The 27021-nt window shown below is 34.7% G+C and overlaps 1 protein-coding gene across 1 annotated transcript in view; it reads left to right on the top strand.

Moving 5' to 3' along the window:
- The window catches only part of ERC2 (ELKS/RAB6-interacting/CAST family member 2), a 499899-nt gene that overhangs the window by 359614 nt on the left and 113264 nt on the right, over window positions 1-27021 (top strand). The window contains exon 18 of the mRNA XM_059823475.1: window positions 5210-5344. Within this exon, the coding sequence (XP_059679458.1) occupies window positions 5210-5344 (135 nt within the window). The remainder of the gene's footprint in view (window positions 1-5209; window positions 5345-27021) is intronic.

The following is a 27021-nucleotide window of genomic DNA, read 5'->3' as shown; positions in this document are numbered from 1 at the left end:
TTCAGATGACAACATTTTTCAAAGAATGTGTAAAAATACTGTTCCGATATGAAAACTGATTTTATTTGGAGAGAGTAAATACAGAGCTGGCTTAGTTAGCAAACATTTTGTTAACCCTCAGCTAATGGAATTCAGGCCTGAAGTACTGGATTCATACTGGAAAACCAATTGCAGTTGCACACGCTTTCATGAAATCCAAGTTAATTCCACTAAGTTTATGCAACTTCTGGATAAACTTGGTGAACTATATAGTCTTAAGCACACAATTTTTTAGATCCTTACCTTCTGGATTTCAAAGTTAAAAAAAGATTTCATTTCTTATTGTCTTAGGGGAAAAAAGCTCAGATTAAATAGTTTGTTAGCAAAATCAGGAAGACTAGTACTAAACGTCTGCCCACATGAAGATCTCAAAGTGCTTTGTAGAAAAATTACCGTGCTTATTTTCAAATAGTAAGACTGCAAGAAAATGGAGGGTCTGAGTCATTAGAGACAACAAGAGGCCATTGCAGTATCAAAGCTAGAATGTGAGTCTCTAGATTTTAAATTCCGTACTTTAATAATTGACCACAGGATATCTCCAGGATAGCTTGTAGGGCTTATATCTGCCTCCTTCCCATATTATATATGGAAAAATCCTACCCTGTTGAAAGTGAATATTCTAGAAATATTTCAAATTCCATTTAGTGAAGAGAGATTGAGAAGAAAATCCAAAGGAAAGTAATAGCTATTGAATGGTATTACACCTATATCCCAGAGCAACAAATCTCACTATTTTTCCTCATTCGAACCTCAGTCGTGGGAGTTTTGTTGTTAACTTGATCCAGATGACAGATCAAAGCATAGTTCCCTATTGCCACCTTGCTAAAATATTTTATAAAAGACAGTTTTAATATTATAGTTTTACAGTTACAGATTGCTGTTAAGCTATTTAGTCTGTTACCAGTCAATCAAAGACTTTCATTTCACTTCAGTAGATCCTTACTTAAACTCAACAGAATTTTAGGAGGACAAAAAGTATCTGTCAGTTTTCTTACAGTGCTAAATCATAAATTCTTTGGTAAGTGGGTTAAAAATTCAGTTACACATACCATTCATGACCTTGACAGCTTAGCAAATAGTGATATTGAATGATCAAAGACAACTGTTTCAAGCCCTAAGGGTTAATATACCTGTGCACCTAGATTTAAGCTGCTTTTAATTCCTCTATCATTCCTTTATTTCAAAATGGATGCAGTGTTTATTGAAAGTAGTCAATAAATTTAAAGCAAAAATATCTGAGGAAACTGTTTATGTTAAAACTAATAAGGCTATACAACGTCTGTAGGAGATGCAGTTAACTAATTGTTGCATTTTACAAGTTAACATAAAAACTGCTCCTTCTCAGGTGTGGGCCCGGTGTTCACCAGGTATTTTCAAAAAGAACTGTTGGTATGATAATTTTGTCGTCAGAGTTGTGGCTATGTAAATTTTGAGAAACCCTGTTTTCAGGAAAATCGTACCAATAATAATAGTTTTGAGAGGAAAATATGAATGAAATTTTGAATTATATAACTATTTCAGATATGGACTAAGTTGTGCAGAGTAACATATGATGCAAATTAGATATGGAACAGTTTAAATGTGTGTACAATCATCGCTCTAATTTTCATGAATTGTACATTCCAAGACCGAGTTTCCCGATCATCCAGAAAAGTCATATTGAATAATCTGTTGTGCTTTCAAAAGTAATATAAAAAAAGGTCTTGGATGTTCTTGAATAGGAGATTTTCAAGTATGCTGAATATGTTGCAGAAAATTATGGCATTGCAAAGTTAGTAGGTGGTATTTTTCCCTCGCAGTCAGTACCGAAGTGCAGTGTCCTAATGTGTTGATATGGGACCCACACCGTGAGGTTTACTGCCTGTTTGATACACCAATGTCCTAAAATGTATACGCCTTTCTGTGTGTTTATGTGCTTGTATGTAAGTGTAGGGGTATGAAGCCCTGGGGTCCTGAACAAATTCCATTGTGGTTAATTAATTTCTTCCTCAAATGAAAATATACCTGGCATTTCAAAGCCTGCTAAAGATTAAAAGAGTTAGCAAGGGAAGCAAACAGAACTAAGTAGTGTTACAGACTTTTGTTTAGAAGGACCTGAAAAGGATTGTGTTGTTCCTCTGGATGGCTTTACTTTTGTTAATCCTCCTCAAAAATCCTGCTTTTAAAAGTTTGAAATCATACCATGTTTTGTACTTCTTAAGTCAAAGCTAAGCATACCTGGAAAATAAAGTTCAGTGTGGAAGTATAGCACTCTGACAGTAGCTAAAGCAAAGACAAACAGAACCTCAAAATCATATTAGTTATAGTTGTGAAGAGCTAACAAAAACAAAAAGCTTTTAAAAATAATAATTTGCAAAATATTTAGCATAATTTTAAGAAATTAATGACAATCACAAGTCATGTAAAAGTTTGAATGGTTTGGTGATCACTTGAATGGAAAAGAAATTCTCATTTCACATTTCTTATATATTTTGCTTCCAGAACAGGCACACCAAAGGAAGCCTACTACAGCATCAGCATTTCTTTGTGCACATTTTACTGCAATCTGGCATCCAAAAGGAAGAAACATTAGAAGTGGTTTATTTATATTTCAGCACCAAATTAGAAAGATGACATCATTCATTTACAGTTCTTATCCCATGACACGTCTAATCCCCAACACCTCATTACAGGGGACACTTTTAGGATTGCATATATCATCTTGTTTAACTTTTGCATTCTTTTATGGAATACAGTTGAAAGGTAGGAAATTTAAGGCTGTTCATTGATAAGAAAATAAACTAATAAAATGTTAGGAGCTTCCCCAAACAGGCAGGATATTACAGTGTTTACAGTAAGTGGGTTATTATTTGCCTATTAATTCTCCATCTTTTCCACTCTTTTGTTCAAAAGGCCTTCCTCTTTGAATCTAAAGACAAACAGACCAACTATGATGATACAGATTGAGTTGGTCTTTTGGCAAAACTGGTAGAAATCCATAGGTGAAATTCATACAGCTGTATGCTCCCATCTTCTTATCAAGGAGGGAGAAAATGAAATGGTTCCAACTGTGCAGAAAATAGTGTTAAAAAATGTGAAATGATACCACATAGTGCCAGTACAATTCCTGTTCAAAGGAATCCACCACTTGACCTGTGGAGGACATTTATTCTGTTACACACTGAGAAGATGCTCTTTTAGTGCTATAGAGGTGCGCAGAAAGAGTCTGACAGTGGCTAAAGCATGTGCACATCCGATCTGTAGTTGTTCCACTACCTTGTTATTGTGGATGCCTTAAGGTTTTGGTTTGGGTTAGTTGTTTTTACTTGAACTGAGTACAGGTCTCCTTCTGTAAAATAGTTTTCTATGGTCCTTCTAATGGACACTGCTTGAGAATATTGTGACATTTAAAAAAAAATTAATTGATAAAAAGATACATCAGGATTTCCTGTGATCCCTGTGGTTCCTAGTTTCCCTTGCATTAGATTTTGTTATACTTCAAATATTGTGTAATATGAATATTTAGCTTGCTTTTTTCCAAATCTCTTTTCTACTTAAACAAAAAACATTAAAATTGGGGAATTTAATAGCAATCTCTGATATTTTACATTTTCTATTAAAATATACTTACCAGTAAAAATTTCCTAAAGGAGATTTTGATACAGGATTGTTCTCATAAGAAAATGAATTTACAATAGTCCTGGAAGTAAATTTACCACATACTAGCTATGGGACACTAGCTATCTCATGGGCACTTCAAATTGGAAGTCAGTTAGACCTGTTAATATAGGAACATACCTGAAAAATGAGTTGTGTTTAAATTCATCTGTTTAAATTGGTCCTTTAGAAGTCATTAGTTTGGGTAAAGTCCTGGGGTAATGAGCTTAGCCAGCGTCCTCACTGCAGTTAGCATGAATCCTGCTACCTTGGAGCATGGGTAGAACTAAACTGTGGCTTTTTGTAATTGATTTCAGTCTCTTATCTTTACCGTTCACCAAAAGTGTCTATGTGCAAAGTAGACTTGTTTGTGCTTGTCCAACTCAAATGATGTCCACATAGACAATTGGCACAAAGTAGATAATGGTCCTTCAGGAAAAGCCTTTCTCCTATAGTGTTCAGGTGAGATTTTTGAAGATGACGTTAAGCGTGTTACGACTGCCGTCTCCTTCAGTCATCTGCATGATATTAATTGTATATGTATCTAATTGATTCTTTATTTTTGGAAGAGGTCTTTGAGAGTTGACAGCATTTTCTTCTGGGTTTTGTTAGTGCAAAAATAAGTAAAACTTGATTACAGGTTAACAAGTTCGTCTGAGACAGCCTTCAGTCCTACTAACAGAAGAAATAAGTACTGTATCCACTGGTATTGGGCAATTGGTAGTAAGATATTTTTGGTATTATGAGCAAGGTTTGAATTATTCCAGTGTATGTATTTTATGGTATGGAATAATTGTAATAGTGATAAAGAGCAGTGATGTATCTTGTTATCTCATGGTGACATAGATTTTATTATCTGTACATGGCAGCAGCTGAAGTGTTGATCCTCTTTTTTTCAAGATCTGTATCTAAGACTTACTTTCATTCAGTAACATGTGTCAAGTTCCATAATCACTTATTTCGCTAAGTGCCTGTGTCTGTACCAGTTAGTTTTCACCCTGCTAACTTACTGTTTAGCAGGGTGATCCTGGTGTACAATTAAAATAAATAAACCAAAACAGAGCTTTTAGCGTAACTATTCATGATTGTTGTTGACATGCTTCAGTAGCTAACTGTAGATATTTGGAGTATACTTAATATTCCCTTCAGTGAGATTTTACAGGTTAATTGGCAAGACATAGTAATAGACTGGAAAAAATAGGAAACTGTTCTAAAATAGAAAATTTAGAAAAGCTGAACGTCTTTGTTGACATCCTTTAAACATAACATCCTCAATCATATGCTTTTCTGACTTCTTTGTGCAACTCCACTCATGTGAAAACTGAGACAGAAGATGTGTTCACATACTTTATCTTTCTTTATTCCTGTTTCCTTTTCTTTGTGAGCGAGCAGTCTGGACTTCTATTGTTATATCCTTACAGCCAGAAAAAAAACCCAAAAGAGAGCTAAGAAAAAGCTAAGATCTTCCTAAAACACTGTTAGAGTAATATATTCCAGCATGTAATAGAATTGTTTCACTTTACATATTAAACAGACACAAAACAGAATGAAACTGATGGCAGATAACTATGATGACGACCATCACCACTACCACCACCATCACCACCACCACCATCATCGATCTCCTGGGAGGCCACAATACTCCAACCACAGACCCTCTCCAGATCAGGTTGGTCACCTCTTTTTTCACCTTCAGTTTTATAATTTTACTATTTTGATATTTCAAGATAAAATAAATATTCCAAAGAAATAATAAGCAAGTGATGTGTTCTTTGAACTGAAACTAATAGCTCTGGTATTTATTTCCATCCCTGAAACAATTTAAATATTTTGGCTTTTTGTCTAGTGTCTTATATTTTTCTTCCCTATCTTTCTTTAGAAGTTTTGCACTTATTTTCAGCATTTCTTAAGTCAACTTTTTCAGTAGAAAATCAGCGAAAAATCTGCTTAGTGATTACTAGTGATTTCAGAAGCGTGCACTTTTTGGAATAATTTTTTGTTTATTTAAAGTAAATGGATTAATCATTACTAGTGAAAAACCTGCGCAGCAGTTCCTTTTGGCAACTTGTAAACCAATGGGTCTAAACTGTTTTTTAAAGTATCTTTCTGTTGAAACTTTCAAATAACAGATATAGCTTAAAATCAATAGTCATGGATTTTTAAATAGGCAAGACAAACCAAATTCCAGAGATGTTTTCATTTAAAAATGCTTAGTAATTCAGTATTATTCTTGTTAAAATATTATTATTCTTAGAGTCCTGTGTTTCAGAAAGGGCAAATAACTGTCCTAATAACGTGGTCTTCTAGAGTATGTTAATTGAGCATGCTAGCATTTCACCTTTTCTCCTCCACCCAGGGTGAAAAAACATCCATAAGCCCAACACTGTTTTGATTTTGTAAATGTCAGTATTTGTTTATAAAGAAATACAATTTTTAAACAAAAATATTTTTGTAAATATGTAGCTCATTTGCTTTTATTGATAATATTTTAGAGTATTAAAGATGTGAAAGTTAAGTGAAAATTAAAATACAAGATGATTAAAACAAGTTTACTGTCACATAGTTTAAAATTAATATTTATACTGTATGTGTTTGGAATGAGGAGATCGTGATGTTCTGTGGTTTGTTGGCATTCCAACACTTTGTCTTTTGGAATACTTTAATGTGGTTTTTCAGATAATGTTGCTGTCAACAGGCAGAAATTTGCTAAGTGTCCAGTGTGCAAGCTCAGTACTTCTGGTTCATAGACAACAGCAGAAGCAGACACCTTGACCAAAAAGTTTATTAATTTGATGTGTTTGAAACAGGTCTTTCCAAACAGAAAGTGCTGCACCTTTTATTTCTGGACAGCTTAAAGACCAGATCCACCAAAAATGAAGTATCTGCTTTAATTTTACAGTTATAATATTGAAAATAATGCTATAGTATTGCTATAGCTATTAGTAATAGTGTTATAGCTATTAATTATAGCTAGTTATCATTATAAAGCTATAGTATTGGAAATAATACATTCTTTAATTAATTATGTAATTTTTATAAAATATACATTGTATTTGTATATATACAACACAAAAAAGTATTTTAAATTCTAGTGACACTTTATCTCATCCTTAAAATACCCTTCTGCCAGCCAACATGTTTTCATAATTGTTTTCTGAGGTGTCTGGGTCTGATACTGTTAAAAATTTGTTATGGTAAAAAATAACGGGTGTGTGTACATGCAGGCGTGTATGTGTGTATGAAATGCTAAACCCCAAGAAATACAAATTAAAGAAGCTAAGCTGTAATAGATGAAATGTCAAGAAATAAACTTCTATTTTGAAATCAAAATATGTATGTAAGCCATGCTGCCAGCATGCTATGTGTTTCCAGCTGATACTGGGTGCCACTGTTCCTTTTCAAATGAATGTGTTTAGAAAGTGGAGAGCTTGTCAGCTAGGGATGGAGTCTGGCCTGAAGATGACTTTCAAATTTTAAGATAGGCTTCTTTTCACTATATGACTCTTTAGCCTACTCCAATGAGCAAGAGTTGAAATCTGTAGGAGTTTTGGGAGGAACTCAGTCACAGTCGGACAAAGGAGAAAGTTATCCGTATATGTATTTATCTGGAGTAGGAAAAACAGTCTATAGAAGCAAGTAACTCTTCTTCAGGCAGAGAACCCTGCGGAAAAATAAAACATTGCTTTTATATGAGGAATCATTGTTTGATACTAAATCAGTTTATAAGTTCATAATGTCTGGGTAGAAATAAAAGGGAAAAACATTGGTGAAGTTACAGCGGGGGTGTATGATAGACTACTTAATAGGGAATAGGAGACTAAGAGGCAAATGGTGCTTTTTTTAGAATAACCAATAGAGTTGTACTAAAGACAGGAACTGGTAAGAATGAGAAAACTCGATTTCTTGGATACCAACTAAAAAAAAAACCAACAAAACCAAAACCTGAACAACAGAACATAGAATCCTTCGAGTTCTTGGAACATATTATGAACAATTTTTTCTTTCAGAAAGTGGAGAAGGGTATTAAGGACTTGCTGTCTTGGTTTTAGTTCTGTTTCTGATTAAGAGAGGTAAGCTGGCCGAGTTTATAAAAGAAGGCAAAATTGTCTGAAAATGACCATGAAATAAAAAAGGTTTTGGCTTTGTGCGAGGAATAGAATGAGAAAAACAGAATGAAGGCAAGAGATGTGAAAAAACAGGTAACAACAATGTCTGTGTTACTGAAACCCAGACACTGGTTTCAACTAATTCAACTAATTGATGATATTCAACAACTCTCATGTAGGATATAGGAGATCCTTGGAGGCTCGGGGAAGGCAAACACTGTTCTCATCTTTGCAAGTAAAATGTATGGTGATTTATGAATAGCTTTACTTTAGACCCTGGAGACTTAGGGAATAAATTATTCATCAGTGAATCAATAGAAAGCCAGTAGTTGTCTTACTGTTCATTTTCAGTAGCTTGATGTCTGTATCAGACTGTATGACGGTATCTATCCATCTCAGTGTATATCAGATCACTGTATACTTGCTTCGCTCTTATCCTCTTTTCCTAATCATCAACTGGTGATTCCTATCCTAGACCAGATAAACTATTTTTACGTTACATTCTTGAAGATATGAGATTGTTTACCACTATGTACTCACTTTATTCTTGCACTCTTTCCTTGGTGACAGTTTTGGGCCACTCTCTAAAACAGAATGCAGGTCTAGATGGCTGTTATGTAGCATACCCATCCTATATTTAGTCTGCCTGTATTTGTCAAGGACAAATTATGTCAAGCAAATCTGATTTCCTTTGATAGGGTAACTGGCTTTGTGGCTAAAGAAGAAAGTAGTAGCTGTGACATACTTTGAATGCATAAGGCCTTTAACACCGTCCCACCATATATTTGTAATATATAAATAAATACATTGATTTGTGATGTAATTAATGTAATGTAAAATGCATTACAATAATAAAAGCTGTAACTAAAAAAATACACTATTTTAATTTAATGAATTATGAAATTACCATGAGATAGGTGTGCAACTGATACAGATAACATGCTACAGAGAAATTTTCCGTTACTCATTGTCAGACAGGAGGGACATTTACAGCAGGGTTCCAAAGAGGTCTGTCCTTTATCTGCTTCTGTGGACTATTTTTTAGAAAATTATTTCAGTGATGAAATAGAAAAAAACATGGATATTGTTGATAATGACTGAAGCTGCAAGAAGCTGCAGGTATAGTAGGAGCAGTTAACTGCTCAATAAGCTGCTCCAGTCTCAATAAACTGGAGAGAAAGTCTAGAATAAGTAATCTGAATTCATTAAAGACAAGTCCGTTTACAAGGGAGAAGTCACCTGTACTGATGAGGCAACAGCATGGAAAAAGGAATCTGGGTTGCACATAATATATGGCAACAATGGAATACCATTGCAATGAAGTTGGATCTAATTCTGGGATGGATGTAATACTGGAAAAGAAGCAGGAAGCAATTATTCTGTTCTTTTGAGCACTGGTGAGACCTCATCTGAAAAGCTGTATACACTTTTGATCACCATGCTTTAAGAAAGATAGACAAATTAGAAAGGGACAAAAAGAGAGCAATGAGAATGATAGGAGTTTTAGAGAACGTAACCCATGAGGAAGGCTTAAAGAACTGGGTTTGTTTAGTCTAGAAAGTACTGAAGGGGAGACATAAGTCTTCTAGTACATAAAATGTTGTTGTAAAGAAGACAATGATCAATTGTATTCCAGTGCCCACTGGAGAAAAAGTAGGAGTGGTAAATTTAATTTATTTAATTTATACCAAGAGTAACTAGGTTAGTTATTAAAAAAGGAAACTTTTTCACTATCAGTCTAATGAATCTGTAAGTGGAAAGAAAATGTGGACATTCTTTCATATAGATGTAATGGAAGCTCCTTTCCTGGAAATTTTTAAGAACAGGTTAGATGAATATCTGTGGCACATGATAGTAGCTTTATTTTGTCTTGTGTGGTACATTGGGCTTGGAGTAGGTGTTCTCCTGAAGTGCGCCATCCCTAAATTTCCACAGACTCTGTGAACAATGGATTAGCTCAGCAAATGTTTACTTGTAAAGCAAGCAAATAGGAGATCCATAGCAAAATCCTTGCTGAAATAATCTTTGAGAACAGCACAGTCAATGATAATCATGAGTGAACTCTACTCATTGCTTTAGCTTACATTTTCAATCATGGATTTTATTTTATTTTTTACTTTCTGTGTTGTTATTTGCCATTCCATACAGTGTTCTTTTGTACAGCAATTTGATTGCCATGTGCCATATAAACCTGTGTTTCCCATTCAATGGTGTATTACACATAAATTCTTCATATGTGGTTTTTGATGACCATAATCCAACATACTGCTGGTGGTTTGAAACCACAGAATAAACTGAGAAAATAATAAACTTGCAAATCATCAGAGGGCATTTTTAATTTTGTAAGGAGACAAGAAAGTGGTGCATATTGTAACATAAATGCCATTTAATTTACTGAGTGCTAGGGAGCGTTTTTGAAAGTTTTTTCACAAATTCTGGAGAGAAGGAGATAGTTGAACGTACAGTGTTAATCTTGAAACATTTGTCTTTTCTATGGATAATACTGGATTTTCTAATTTATGTACTACATTTATATAGAGAAATGAATATATATTGTTATATATAGCTGTAAAAGTATGTACATGTTTGTAAGGAAGAATAAGATATTTCCCACTTACTGATGTAAAACACTGTATATATGCTACTGTGAGTCTATACCCCCTTCAAAGAGAATGGTGTACCGCCAGTCTCTTGGAAGAAAAATACACACACGTCCTGCTTGAAATACCGATACTTTTTACGTGGTGCTGTTCAGTTCAGTTATTGAAATCTTGTTTCAGTGATCATATTTTTGTTATAACTGTTATTTGATATCATATCCTGCTATGGGCAGCATGTGGCAGCATGGTTCTAGACATAGCGAAGGATTGGATCTCTGACTTCTCTTGAAGGAACTAGTTGGGCACCTTTTTTCAGATGTAATGGATGTGTTTAGGTCTTCTGGCTGCTGCTAGGAAGCAAAGCCAAGTTTCCAGCCACTTCTTGCCTTTATTCCCTCTTTTTTGCTCTTCTGTTTAGGGAGAGGCATAGGTTGGCAACTTTTTTTGCCCTTGTATGTCTGGACCTAAACTCTGGGGAAGATGTAAGAAAACTTCACAAGCCATAGGAAGACCCTAACTCTTCTCTGCCCATACACAAGGTCATGTTACAGTGAGTCATGATGTGTTCCCTAGTTATGTTGGTGCATCTGATTTTTATTTGATATAAATAAATTTCTGGGGATCGAGTGCTGCCATGTCAATAACATTGCAATATTAACCATTTTTACTAGTCTTTAAAAAGACTTGGAAAAAAAGATAATTTTGCAGCTTTGCACTAAAAACTTAAATTTATTCTCTTCAGTTTTGGCTTGAGGGTTGGCAATCTTTCTTAAATCCCACCTGGAAACATTTTGGCAGTCAGTGTGTATCCTGGAGTGCGGGTGTAATACTCCTAGCATGAAAACGAGCTTAATAAACATTCTGTACTAGCTTCAGTTTCCAAGGAGTTGTAATATGTAGCCCCTTGTACAGTGCATTACAGTAATCTAATCTGGATCATTGCATCCAAGATCTATCTGGAACAAAAAAACCCCAAGGCTAAATAAATATGAACTTCCAGATTTAGAAGCTGTCCTGCCCCATAGCGTAGACTTCATCACAAAGCCTACTGTCCAACTCCCTGCCTCTCTTATTTCTCACCTCTACATACTTACTGGTTTTCCTTAAAAACTTTTTCTCTTGCCCTCAGTTGCCCACATCGCCTTTCAGTTTTCTTCCTTGTATTGAAAATGTTTTGAAGGAAGTGCCTGTTTGTGTCACACAAGTGACTGTGTGCTCTTGAAGCAAATTGCTGTTACTGTTGAAAGTGGATAGGAATCAGCACATTTGTATTCCCTGCCACAGCTGCCTTACTGTACTGCAGTCCTTTTGTCATTTTTTTCTTGTACTTTTAGTATCATAACAGGCCTGTAAGTTAATAACCAACAGGGAATTCTGTCTTGCTAACCACAAGTGTGGTCAAATTGAGACATCTCATTCCCGTTGGTTTTCTAATCTCAGAAGCCTTTCTGGCCCTCCAGATTTGTATTGTGTTCTGAGTTTCAGATTATAGTCACCCATATTCACTTACTGTTAATTTCCCTGTGCATTTTACATTCCTTGCTGTCTCTGAAACAGTCCTTAACTTATTGGCACATGTGACAGATCTCTAACTCTAGGATGGTCTCCACATAACAAATTGCATTGTTTTGCTATCACCCAGGACTTTCTTTCTCAAGTTGAGATCTTTGCTATGGGGTTGAAAGGTCCTAAATTCAAGTTGCTGCTTATGGACTACATAGTAAAAAACTGTACTTGATTATTTAAATTCAAAGCAGCATCTCTACATAAAAAAAGGGACTTAAAAGAAGTTGTGTAGGTAATCTATGACATACGTGTGTCTAGGATATACTTAAGTTAGTTTGATGGCATTCTTAATAGGAAGTTATGCTATTTGAGAGGGCAAATGGAAGAACTTGATTCTGCATCCACACAGTGGAAGACTGAAGGTATAACATGCAAAGAATTTTTGTACTTTAAGGCCTTTATTGCCAGTCTTGATGATTATAAGAACTATCAAATCATCTTACTTCCCATAGTACTGGAGATTTTTAAAGACATAAAATGTAAGGTGTTTCTCATAAGAGTTTTCTGAATTCCCAAGCTGTAGTTGAATCAAAGTCGAATGCTTTACTCCATGGTCACAAGGGCTACAAATATATTTTAGTTCTGTTTTATGATGAGAGATGATATTCTCATAAAAAAGAACCTGATTTTTAGAAAAATATGAATCTCATAGGGCATGCCATAAGGCTGTAGGAGCTGGCTGCTTTCCAAAAAGTTGGCCCTATTCTTAGAAGCTGTAATTGAGGATGGAATGTCATATGGTGTCATAAGCATGTAGCATGTCCTTTTACATCTTTTAATCCAGTCTGGCTATGTAGAGATTTTGTTCCTATTTAAAACATTTTTGGTGGCCCTTCTACAAGGTGGTGGTATTTCGAAGTAATTTGTCACAAACTCACCATCAAGTTTTCCATTACTCTGAAATCTCAGCAAAGAGACCTAAAAGGTAGTTCAAGGTTTCTGAACTATCCTCTTACCTAAAGCAAAAGTCCTACTTATTAGGACAGTGATGGGGCAGTGTGTATCTATGAAGCTTCCCTTACTGTCACTCTCCAGTCAGAAAGCCAACTTTTAAAGAGCTGGTAGCTGTCTTAGTATTAAATATATGTTGTTTAAAGAAGATTTTTTTAAAGTATGCTGGTAAACACATTCATTTGAGAAAAGAAATCACACGCAGTGATGCTCGAAACTGGACAACAATCTGACTGTGGCGAAGTAGGAGTATGCCACTAAAAACTAACTTTTTGAAGAAGACTATGTGATCTCAAAAAAAGTGTTTATGGATTTGTAAAGTGGTGACTGGTTTTGGCAACAGGTCTTTCTTCATCAGCTGGAACTGCTAAATATCCTTGGAGTTGCTGAAAGGTGATATGTGAAAAACTCTGAACAGGTCAGATGGGATGTTGTTTGAGGTAGATGACTTTGAAATCAGAGCCACAGGACAGTCAAACAACGATTATTATTTTAGTGTCTGGATCCTGATCTGCAAATCACTGTATTGATCCACATATAATTTTAGGGGAAAGGAGTGCATGCTACTTTGTGTATTTTGGCAGCCCTGGCTGTTAGCACAATGCCTTATATTCTGTGGCCATACTGGAAAATTGCCAACCTCAAACTCCTGAATAGGCCTCAGGAATATTGAAACTGGGATTTGTCTTTAAAAAAGCCCACAAGACCAAACAACACAACTTAAAAGGAGGACAAATATAAACCAAAACAGGTTATTTTAGCTCATTCAGATAACCATGGTTATTTGAAAAAGCATAAAATTCTTCATATTTCTTTAGACTGTGAGTAGAAAGTTCAATCTGAGCAGAAGTTTAGTATCTGGAAAAATGAAATATCATGTTTGGGAGTTTTCTGCAACATTAAAACTTCATCTTTTAGTTGTACAGGAAAGAAGAAACAAAAATAAGGGGAAAACCCAAAGCACCAGTGACATTTTAGTATATAAAAGAAGTGATATGATATAGCTGTTCAATGCAGCAAGTTGAAATTATTGGCTCCCTCCCTGACCTAGATTTTGTTTAATATTCTGTGTGTTTCTTTATCCTGTATGTTTACACATTGTATTTGGGCAGGTGTGAGCTTGCTCTTGTCTGTTCACTAAATGTATGTGAACTTGTTCGGCTGGTGCCTCAAGCTGCAAGGAAGCACGCAATTGCATTAGCACAGCGCTGAGCCTGCACTAAGCTCATTGGAGTCACACGGATTTATTTAATTTAGGAATTTGGGCAGGGCAAGGTTTGCTTGTCGGTACATTTGCTATAAACAATCCCAGGCATATCCACTGTAAATAACTAGTATTACACTAAATTAATTAGTGTTTGGGATCTCAGGAGTGCAGTGCAAATTAGTCGTATAAATGCTTTCACATTTTTAAGTATTTCCTCTAATTTTTCATCTTTGCTACACATATTCTCCCTCTGGAACAAAAAACTTGTGATTCATATCACACATTGTTCAGACTTGTTGAACTGAATGCAATAAAATCCTATTTGTATCATGGTCACCATTAAAAAGTCAATTTTCCGATTAAATTGTATGCCGTTATCATAGCTATATTGTTTGCTATAAACACAGTACTGAATGGCAAATATTTCTCTTCTTATGAGGATGTAATTTCTGTCTAAGCATTTCCCAAAAGCCAGTAAGTGTTATCATATGCTTATTTCAGTAGATACGGAGAATTTTTCCTGCCTCTGACATATGTCTAGGTATTTCTATCTACTTTACCCTAAAACTGAAATAGTCTTCCACAGAGGCTTGCCCAGATTCTTAGGATAATATAATTGGTTTCAAACCTAAATTTCATTCTAGATTACATTGTACATTGCGATGGAACAAAAGAAAGAGCCTTGAAATTTGGAAGAGTCTGCTCTGAGTTTGATTTTATCTTTCAGGGATACTCTAGTTCTTGATTTTGGTATACTGCCATTTTACAGCTACAAACATTGTGCTCTAGTCAAGGTTTCTCATTTAACTAAGAGGCAATAGTAGTTTGTAATATTTGGTAATGCTTTTGGTTTTGCTACCTCTTAATTATAATTATATGGTAGCCAGATAATTTTTCATATACCTTTTTAACTATATTAAATTTGTAATTTGAGTAAGAGACCAGCTAAACTGGAGCTGTATTAAAAGTAAGAAGTAGAAAATAGGTTTTGCTGTCTATGATACCTCCAGGAGATGGATTTTGTATATTGAAAAGTTATACCTCTCCTTTGCTTACAGAAATGAATTTATTTTATGTTTTGAGGTTTAATGAATGTGATATAAATGTATACATACTGCTCAGTGTGTATATTTATATATATCTATATTTATATGTTAGCTTTGCAGTCTTTTCCACATATGGAAGAATTTTTTGAGATCATGTTTAGCTATAGAAACCTCTCCCCCTCACTTCCCCTGAATGTGTGTGTTAGAATATACAACACTTATATAGAGGTTTACATTTATCTTATATTTCTTACTAGAAAAATTAGCTGCCACCATCATAGTCTAAAATAGGTCTTTAGACTAGCTGAAAAAGCCAAAAATGCATTTCTGGGAGACAGTAACTTGATAACAAAAGTTGCATATCTGGCGCTGGTTACTTAAGTGAGATAACATGTCACAGGCTTTCACTACAAAGGGGACCATAAATTTTTGCATTGCAAATCTGATTTCACGGACCACTTCTTGTAAGAAGCATTGGGTTTCCGCTTCATCTAGTGATAAAGCTTTAGAATGCATGAGTATCTGGTGAAACATCTTATTCATGTTAATGCTAGTCTGGGTGTTGTAAAGTGGTCAGTAACAACCTTCCGCTTACCCCCATCACCAGTATTTATGTTTGATTTTAACCTAACTATATACAAATAGAACAAATGGTGAGATGGGTTTTATGGTCATTTTCATAACTGGATGATGCATGGTTACTTGTGACCCCTTCTATTATGGATAGATTTGAAAATAGACCTGTGACATAAATCCACATTGCTGAAGCAATTTTTAAGATTTATTCAACTTTTTGAATATACAAATGAAGCATAAAATAAAGACCTTCTAAAACTCTGCACACCAAAGCCTTAAATTAATACATTGTTAGTCTTTCCCCTTCCCAGTTACAGGCTCAGTTCTTCAAATCATTCATGCACAAAATTCTTCTGTAGTCAATTGTTTTGTGTATAGAGTTTGTGAAATTAGTCCTCACCTATGTTTGCTCCTAGAAATTGAGTAGCAGATAAAAGTCTCTCTAAGCTCTGAAAGATTCTGATTTTAGGCTAAGTTCTTGGTTTGAAAGAAATGTCATTACTTAGCAGGTAGATTTCCGTGTCACAAGGTGAAATTAATATTTGTTAATGTAATTGTTTGCTGTAAGTAGGACAGTTTCACAGTCCAGAGCCAGTAGTTACATGTTTAATGACCGATTAGTAGCCATAGATAATAAGGAGAGTAATGTAAATCAGTCATCAGAAAGTTAGTTCAAGAGATGAGCAGGTTATCACTAGATTTATTTAACTCAAGTTAAGACATTAATTCTTAGCATGCCGGCACATGAAAGGGAAATGTGATGAGCCTTGTCAGGAAGGGTCTTCTATTGTGGGAAGAGAGCCAGAAAAGCTTAACTCGTCAAGTTTTTAATGTTGCCTGTGTTGCGAAAGCTTTTGTCTAAAGGGAGATTAGGATTTTTTTATTTTTGTTTAAAGAATGGGTTTTATAAAGACACTTGCATGCTACAAAAGTGAGGCGATGTGTGCTGTACTTCAGCTTCATGGAAGTATTTGCTCTCTGTTTTTTTGAGTCAGTTTCACTATATTCTTCACTGCAGATAACCAGATTTTATACACCAGTGGGCCTCATAGTAATTTAGAATTTTGCAGTCTTTGAGTGCATCTACATTAGGTTTTAGTTCTGATCGACTGGAATCAAATCTCCTGATCGTTCCCACTTACTGCACTATGATTCATATCCAGAAGCAGTGCTGGGGTGGGCACACAATTCCTTTTTGATTATATTTAACTGAAATATGCATTCCAGGAGGTCCCCCAACACAGTGAAATTGCTAAAGGGAATTCAGTCTTGGAGACAGAGCAAAATTAATCCAAAATAGCCCCCCAAGATCGGTGTATTGTACAGATGCCAATTCTCAGTACCAGTTGTATCGGCTATAGATCTGTTGCTGTTGCAACACACTGCTAAATATAACCTCTTGCAGCTATTTCATGTTCACCAGTAATCATGAGTATGCTATACACAGAATGGTTACGAATAGGCCTCTAATTTCTGGCATCTGATTATTAAAATTTTTTCGGTATACTTAATCATGTAGACCATGATTAAAGTTATCCTTTGTTTCTGACCTGCTGTGTAATGTAGCCCCTTTTATCTGAAGGCCACTGTCTCAAATTTACTACTGAAACTGATGAACCTTAAAGAATTGATGGCTGAGAAATGTGCCTGCAAAACTTCTATTGAGATACACATCAATGATAAAACAGAAGACATCTTTATATAAGCTTTCTACATCTGTGTGTAGTGTTTTCCAAGCATTATTCTTTAAGTTCCTCATCTTACTACTTTGAAACCAGTTTTAAGGTTTTAACGTTGTTTTGTGGCAATTGGATCAGAACACTAAATCATATTTAGTAACACTAGGTATTTCTTTCTAAGATGTAAGCAAATATGATAAGTAGCAGCACAGAAAAAAGAAAGGACTAGCAAAAGGATGAGATAAAATCAATGTATTAATAAGCTATAAATAGCCCATGTACAAAGGCTTTCATAGTACTTGAGATTATACCATCGTACTGTACCTAAATATATGTCGAAATTAGGGACTTGAGTGTCAGTCCTAAAAATGCAAGCCATTCCATATCTTAAATGTTTTGAATTTATAATAATTTTGTAATAATTAAACATGTATACTAATTTATCAATTCAAATCATATTTCTTGAATTTTGTTTTTTTTCCCTTTCTTGCTTGTCTGTAATAGAGATTTTTGCTTTGCAGTTTTTGTCATTGAATTGCTATTCTTGACCCCATAAACCAATGAAAGATCCAAGTTTAAAAAGCAGCTAATGTACACAAACATTAATCAAAAATTGCTTGATTATAGTTTATTGTTTGACAGAGCCATAGATTAATGATTCTGTAGGATACACACTGATATGAAGCATACTTCTGGAAGCCTCTGATCCAATATTAATAAATGATAAGGCATAACTGCAGCTTTTATTTTGCTTCATAGTTTGTCAGGAATGCAAAAATAGGTAATGAGCTTCATTTGTCTCGGAACATCAGTGAAGAATTCTGTATTCTCTTACGTTACCTGTTTGCATGGAGGTAGCTTCTTGATAGTTTATTCATAAAACCGATGAAAACTACAATCCTGATTCTTATGTGGCTTTTATCCAGTGCTTTTGGGTAGTTGCTCCTATCCATACAGAAAAATCTGTAAAGCCTATAACACTAAGTTAAGATTTACACTGTTAAATAGCCACTCCCTAAAATGTAATAGGCCCCAGAATGACACGGATAGTTGAGCCTTATCTCATAACTTTGGTCCAATGCACTGGAAGGAGGTAGTGTAGGCTTGAAAACAACCCGTCTGCACTTAGTAAGTGATCAATGAGTTCTTTTAATATTCATTTAAGACCTTGCATCTGTACGTTCTAGCTTCTGTTAAATTAAAAAGAGACAGCACATATCATGAAATTATGGTTCTTTGGTTTAATCCTATTTTTTAATGAAAAAGAGGGTTGACATCCTTTGATATCTGTAGGAATTTTACTTTTCTTCTCAACTATCATCAAGTGCCAAGTATTTTTAGGTCAGTGCATTACCTAGCATCAAAATATGACATAATTAACTAAACAATAACATAGTAGGTAATAAAGCACATAATCATGAAAGTTGAGTTTTTTTGACAGGGATGCTAAGTGGGTAAGCTCTGCAAGCCTATTTACCTTCTATAAATAATTAGTGTGTGTAATTGAAAATGAGATACGAACAGATTTTCTGGGGTAGGTATAAATCAAGTCAAAATACTGTATAGATACAGGATTTTAAAACATGACAATATGTTGAGACTGGTTTTGAGGCTGCTCTGAGTATTAAAAATTCAAAATACAGTGAGGGTTTGTATTTCTAGTCAGTTGTCTGTCAAAACACATCACTGTGTTGAATTATTTTTTTTATGAACTTGTTAATCACCAAAATTGGAAAATACGTAATAAACTCTTTGTGTACAGAATAAGATCATGGCACAGACATTCTCACTAAAACAGATGTGAGGAAAAAAGAGGGAAGAGGATTTTTATTAATTGTAGATGTTGAAGGTGAAGTGGACCATCATCACAATCTAGACCTGACCACTCGATAATGTCTTCATTAAGTCTGTAATTTTTTTGAATTATTTTGAATACAATTAGCCATATCTTTTAGAAAGTGCCTAAGTCTTGTTATAAAATCTTCAAGTCATCCAGGGTTGATGAGCTATTGAAAAATATGTACTGTATTTGCAGTGTAATTACATCCTATAAATCTCTGTCTAGCTTTTTTTCTGCTAGAGAAAAGAGCTGTCTCCTTTACTGTATGTGTTAGTTAATAGTGATCAAACAATTTTTTAATATTTGCTGACCAGTTAGGTTGAGTCTCTTTTGTTTCTCACTGCCAAGTTTATTTTTCAATAATTTTGTAGCTGTTTCCTGATCTGGTTACAGTCTTTCAAATATTGACAAGAGTATAACATGAGCATCAGATGTGTAATTCTATTAATGGTCTTATGCTACTGCATGGAGATATGGCAAACTTTTTGATTTTTATATGTCTGCCTGTATTTGTCTTTGTAAATTCAACATTGGGTCACATGTTCACTTCCACCATGATCTGTAAAGCCCTTTCTCAATCATCGATTTCAGATGCAGTCCTCTGTCTTTTAAGTTTGCCCCGTACGTTTTCAAACGATGATGCTGTATACACGATTTCAGTCATACAAGTATGCAGCTGGTAACATTTATTCAGCTAATCCCAAATACGTTCACTTTTCCAAGCAGTCTTTGTCAGACTTTTCTTTCAGATCATGGCAATACAGGACAAGTTTAGGATGAGAAAAGATACCTGCAGGTGCCCTTCCTTCTCCAGCAACATTCATTCTATATAGAGCTAATTTTTCTGACACTGTGTCTTGTGACACATAATCAAATGCCTTACAGAAATCTCAGCATATTATTTCAAATCACTTACCTTATCAAAAAGAGTCTCTATGTGATTGAAAAAGATAGAAAGTTATTTTGACAGGACCAGTACTCAATAAAGCGATGTTGATTGACATTAACTGAGCTCCAGCTTTTAATTTATTGCTTATTGTATATCAGGATCAGTGTCAAACTATATAGCCTGTAATTTCCCATAATACTCTTCAAAAATATTTGACAATATTTGATTTTTCAACTATTCTAGAATTCTGCCAAAAAGAGATCACACAAATAATTGAGGTAAAAATGAGCATCTGCCTGTTTGAAGGATTACAAGATACTAAACAGCCAAACAGCTGTATGTAGTTAGGAGGAGTCATTTGGAAACGTACTGAGTTGCCTGTTTTGTTGATTTTTGCTGTTTTTAAAGATATCACCAAAGATTAACCTAATGCGTTGTGTTAGTGAAATAGGATCAAACTACTCAGTGGAAAAGAAATCCTTCAGTCTTTCTTCAACCTTTACTCTGGCAAAACTCTTGTCAACTTCAAAGTCAATTCAATTAGCGTTAGTAGGCCTGAATAAAAGTAACTCCTGTAGAATTCAGGGGGAAGGACTTGTATTTTCAGTGAGGCGAACCCAGCTCATTGGAAGTTTTACAGAATCTGTCCCTTTGTTTCAAAAAGAAATAAAAATATTCAGGCCTTACTGTGTCTTTGCTTTGTGGTGTAGTTGTGCAGACCTTATAACTAAGACTTGTTCCAAATTAACTGTAAAAAATTTACCCACATTTCTTCTGTGTTAAATGATAGCTAAGTTTATAGTGGACTGTCAGGTTGCTTTACTTAATTCAGCAACATGCAAGACATCTATCTTAACATCTGGTTTTTAATAACAGTTGACATCTGGGAGCTCTTTTTTATTCCAAGAATGGACTAGGAACAGTAGTGATACTGGCAGTGTATATTTTCAGGCTAAAATTCCTGTCCATTTCAATCATAATTAATTACCATTCATTTTATTTAGTTTTTAGATTTAATTAAGTGCCAGCAATATGTTACTCCAGCTAACTTTCAAAGGTTTGAAACTATAGAATGCAATTTTTTTTACGTTTTTAAAGTATTAAGGTGTGAATTTTAAGGATATCTAAAATGATAAGATTTTCTTTGATTTTGAAATGCTGAGTTAAATGAAAAACATCGTGTTGTGCACCTCTATATTCTAGAAGCTGAGTATCGCATCAGAATTTGGCACATACAGTACGACTACATATAGATACAGATACGCACATACACATCTGTGTGTACATAGGTAAAGGATCATTATAAAAAATGTAATCTTCAGTAAACTTACCCAGGGAAGAACATTTCACTCTCCTGGTTTAGTTCATGGTTTTTTTTTATTTTGTTCTTTTTAACTTCAAGTTTATAATAAACGTAAAGAAAGACATTCTACTTTCAGCATATCTACAGTAAAATAATCCCTTTTAAAAACACATCCATGAAATTGTTATGATTTTTTGTATCTGCCATTAATGTTATCTATCATTAAAACTCTAAATAAATGAGTAATCCTAATGATTCAAAAATGGAAAAAAGGAGAGAAACTGACTAATAGTATTCAACAATGTGCAGTGTTTAAAGATTGCTTAAAAGATAGGTTTAATTGATAGCATGTTAGAAAAGTGTACTTTGCTAATGATAGATTTTTTGATTCTTCAGCAGTTTTGTATCTTTTAAACTAACAGAATGTAAGAGAATTTGATTATAGTAATTACTTTGCTTACTTATAAGGTTTGATCTATTTTTGCTGTCAATGTTGGTTTGAATTGCGTGCAATTAAAAAATAGATAATCTCTTAATATTTAATCTTATAATCTACTTCCTACACACTGTTTTAACTGGGTGGGAAAAATGTTTACGTCACTGTTCTTGTTTTTTTGGTTGCTATAGATGCAGATTCTTGTATATGAAACACAAACTTGTTCAGTTGTTTTTGCTGGCTTACATTAAAAAAAAAAAAAAATCATGTTTTTAACAGCCAAGGAAATTGTATTTTATATGCACCAAAGTAACTAAACTTTTCTTCTTTCATTCCAATGCTAACATCATCTCTGTGCATCTCCTAATGTCTGGCACACAGGATGACGAGGAGGGTATATGGGCATAGCTGTTCCTATAAACCAAAGTTCCAGTTTTGTTTTGAGGGGTGAGAAACTTTTTTTTCTATCTCTTTCAAATTGTAGTCTCATTTTTATTGTTTTATTTTAAACTGCATGGAGCTGTATGTTTCTTGACAAGTCTGTTTGGGAACCCTGTAAAAATGTTTTCTCATATGCAATGAACAATGAGAAACTATGTCTAATGGTTTAATGGTCTAATGGCTTCATTTTTTTCATAGCCTGTTGTGGCTAAAGGTGTAGGTAGGTACAAAACTTTAAAAGGAGTGTATTTGTATCTGTTTGTATCTATCTAAATAATTTCCTGTTTTCAGTAGATAAGAATTTCTTTAAACTAGTACTAACCTGCCATATCATCTTGAAAATCCCTGTAAGAAAACTAATATCTTTGCAGAATGAGTATGAAAGTTTGATACTTAAGCAAGTTTGCCACAGATTAAGCATACAATTTTACTGGAGTAGAATTTATAATATGCACGGAAAAAATGAGACCACCTATTAAGCTAAAATGTTTTCACGAAATTTTAAAATTAGCAGCAGATGCTTAATAAGGAAAATATAATCTGTCTATGCAATAAGTGCTCTTTGCCTGAAATAACCGGATGGACTAACATCCATACAACAATTTGGTTGCGATATTTAAGAGTAAAAAGTGCAGCTTATGTTGTTTAAGTCTCTTTCAATTATGACTAAACACTATATTGTCACTGTGTGTCAGTTATTGATCCGTGCATATCCACGTTTTCGGTGCTTGCCTTTGAAGCTGTAGGTGATTTGTAGCTCATGATCACTGTGGTCTCAACATTGCTAAGACCAGCAGGCCTGGTGATTTGCTCGCAGAAAATGTTGCTCATGTCCCTACTTCTTACTGGAACAATTCTATTTGCTACAGTGGGGTTATTCAGAGGAGCATAATCTACTCACATAAGTAAAGATTAATGTGTTATTAAAGCTGCCATACTTTATGTTGCTTTGGCCCCTGTCACCCCAAGTCGAAGTGTTGTTTCTGGTAGTGTTATAAGCCACATTACAGGTCAGTTGTTCTGTTTGACAGGAATAAAATCTCCAAAATAATTTTTGTTCTTATATACTTGCTTTTTAGAATAGTTGTGAGATGCAAAATTAGTGCTATCCATAATGAATAATTTTAACTCTTGAAGCTTTCTAGCACAGAGAATTTTAAGATTCAACAATTGTAAAATGAAATAATGAGTTCTGTGATACCATTAACATTTAAAAGAAAGCAACCGTGGTTTATCAGAGTATAGTTATAAACTTTTTCGGTTTTATGCTTTCTGATTCCATTTTAAATGTCATGCTTGTACAGGTTGTATGTGTAGATAACCTCTGTGTTTATGGACACACGTTGCACGTGGTAACAGTAGGAAAGGATGTGACTCATATTCTAAATTTTTTTAGTTACACTTTCTTCTTCCCTGAAAATAAGCAGCCTTAAAAAAAATCTGGGATTCTTCTTTTTCACATAAGAATGTAAAAAAGGTTTGTGACTTTTCTTAGTGTTGTGCTTTAAGTAATTAGCAAGTTCTGTTAACCGCAGCTGCATGGTATTTTAATAGCAGTATATGATGTTATTTAAAAGTAATGTAATTTTCAGCTGTTTGTCAGCATCATTCTTCTGTTTTGGATGTGGAGAGCAGATCTTTGTTTATTTTCCAGGCCCATATACACTTCCAATTTAAAAACGGGCATTCGTCTCTGACTCTTTTGTTCAAATGCCAACATAATTTATCTGGTATCGTTATATAGCAGACCCTTGACAAATAACTTGCTGTTTCTTTTCAGGTGGGGGAGCACTGCAAAGGTGGTGTAACAAATAGCTGGTGGCAGGCATAGCCTGTCCTCCAAACTGAACTCATTAGTAGACCTGTCCTTGTAGGTAAAATAGCCATAGTGTGGGAATGGCTATCATAAGGTGAAAAATCATGTCATAGGCCGCCTTCTCTAGGGGAAAAAATTAATTTAGGTCCGAGACCTATAAACTTTTTTGAAAATACATGTGATAATACTAAATTTCCTCATACTCATTATTAAGAGGAATATATACTTAGAAAAAGTAATGGATAAACTTTTCTCTTTTGCACAGACTTGAGAGCTAACAGCTTGATTTGGCTGTGTGAGCACAGGAGTTTGCAGTCTCCACTCACCTAGCTCAGCAGTGGGGGGGTTGCTCAGGTAGAACTGAGCTACTTAGCTCTTGTATTACACCAGAGGAAAACTGGATTTAGTTCTCAGAAGTATTCTTGAGGAGTAAAAGTTATGACATCAACTACTTTTGAGGTCTTTATTCCTACTTTCTGATGTTTGAGAGGAGCAGGAGTTAAAAATTACTGGATTGTAAGATAACTCTAGGGTACTTTCTGCCACATAGACTAAAGCCCTGGATCTATTAAGGAAATGAAAGTTTTGGATAATTGGATTAAATCCTGTTTCTACTTAGAATCAGAAGGCTGATACAGTTGAATATTGCAGACACCATCTTTGTAAAATACACGTTTGCCACATTTGTTTGCTTTGTAAAAAGTCTGGACATTATAATTAGTCCTGTTTTAACTTGCTGTGTGATATTCCTTTTAGAATCCACTTTATAATGCTGTAGTTATGGATTGAAAGGAATAGTGCCTGCCATTTAGTTTTGAAACACTTTAATAATTTCTATGGCTATTTAAATAAGACACACAAGATTTGTCTTGGATGCATGTGGCTCAAGGCTAAATGAATTTAATAGCTCAAATGGTTAGTAATCAGAGTGAAATGAACTGTCCTCTATGTTGCATTACTATTTAAAAGTGGCATTGTTAACATGAGTAGAATATCCAAGTAAGTGATTACAATACATCTATTTCTGTGCAGAGTTTTAAAGCTGTAGGCATAAACTCTTCACTACAGAGAGCTCTGTCCTGTGTTTTTGACAGTGTATGTAAGAGGAGTCCGGATGCTCTTCTCACCGACGCAAGGTGATAAACTCCCTGAACAATTGTTCACCACCAGGAGTGATGAGTGCCCAGTTCACTCTGGTTATCTTCATTGCACTGTGGCTGCAGGATTAGGCAGGACCGGTCGACTCTTTTTGCGTGATACTAGTAGAGTGGATGAGTGATTGAACTGGTGAACTTTCAGCAGCCTGTTGAAATAGATCTGGAGACTAGATAAATGGAATGGGAAGGAGATGGAGATTTCATCTCCATGTAGGAAGAAGCTGATTTGATAAGGCAAGGACTCTTAAAACAGGCCTTAATTCATGGGATTAGACATGTTTTTACCATTCTTCCTCTCACTTTCTCCTGATTTTCATAACAAGTAGTATAGCTGAGGGAAATAAAATCTCTCAGTCAGTTAAACTGACAATACAATTAAATTGGATGTATATCTTGTTTAGAAAACCTTTTCTGTATATTTTTTTTTTTATTACTGCAGGCTTCCATCAAAAGCTAATTGTGAACATGAGAAAACCAAGAGACTCAATGAGAATGAACATGAGGCATATATTTTATGCTGGAGAGGAAAATATAATTTTAGCAACAATTTAATTTTAAAAGTATTTGAACTGCAAGAATGTGGATTTCTAGAAAAAAGTCCTTCACCTTACTGTTTTATAGTTCGTATATTTGCCATAATTTTTAGTTATACAGTTTAAATTATATAAACTACAGATGCAGCAGTTCCGTTGTGACACACACTTTGGTTTATGAACTAAAGCATTTTAATGTCCTTTTAGAGTCTCACAGACACATTTGTTTTAGTTTAAAAAAACTTGTACACAAAGTGTACAATCATTTTGAAAACTGACTATCAAGAGACTAAGGGCATCTTAACTTAATTTTTGTTACAGTAATGTAAAATAAATGATATGCTTTTGAAACGGAGTTGATTTCTCTTTAAGAGGGTTGATTTTCTAGAAAACAAAAAGCACCAGAGATACCAAAATGTTTAGCTTCTGAACTTGTTTTGTTCTAAGTCTAATTTTATCCTGATTTTATAGGCTTACTAGCATTGTTTGAGGTACCATGCAGATAGTCTTATGCAATCAAAACTTTTCGTGAGGCTGTGAGGTAGTACTCTGCCTAAGTAAGGATAGTGCAGGCTGGTCCTCTAATTACATTCAAGAAGTAAGTAGTAAGTTAGAAATCAGTGAAGTCCTTTTAAACTTTACCACTTCAATACTCAAATACTACAGAAGAGTGACATGAAATGGTGGTGGAAATGTAGAGTGGCAGGAGGAGAATGTGTTGTAAGGTTATAGAGAGCTCATTACTCATTAAGGAACAGATGAGGTGTTCCGGGATGTCTCACTGGCCAGCAAATTTGGTAGCACATGTAGCTGCACAGACTGGGGCTTGTTAGAAACAGGATCTTTTCCCCTCTCCTCACCTTTACAAAGGCAAAAAAAGAATCGGGACGTGATGATAAATTTTAAGAATTAAGCCTGTATAGCAGTCTGTCATGGGTAAGAGAAGCCACGTGACTCTCAGAAAATATGAGTCGTGGCACAGCTGAGGTGTGCAGGTAGAACACCAGTGCTTGTTTTCTTCCTTTCCAGTTCCTACCGCTGAGTGCAGCAGACACTGGAAAAACAGTTAGGACTTTGCCACAAGTTGTCTGTGTGTGTCTGTAATGGAAATCAACACTAAACCTGTTTGTACAGTATTTTGCTTGTACAGTACCATAGACATTATTCTTTGTCAGATGTGAAGTAAATCAGATGTTTTAA

This window comes from Gavia stellata, chromosome 12, assembly GCF_030936135.1.
Source record: "Gavia stellata isolate bGavSte3 chromosome 12, bGavSte3.hap2, whole genome shotgun sequence".
Classification (NCBI taxonomy): domain Eukaryota; kingdom Metazoa; phylum Chordata; class Aves; order Gaviiformes; family Gaviidae; genus Gavia; species Gavia stellata.
This window is presented reverse-complemented; position numbering and strand designations above follow the sequence as displayed.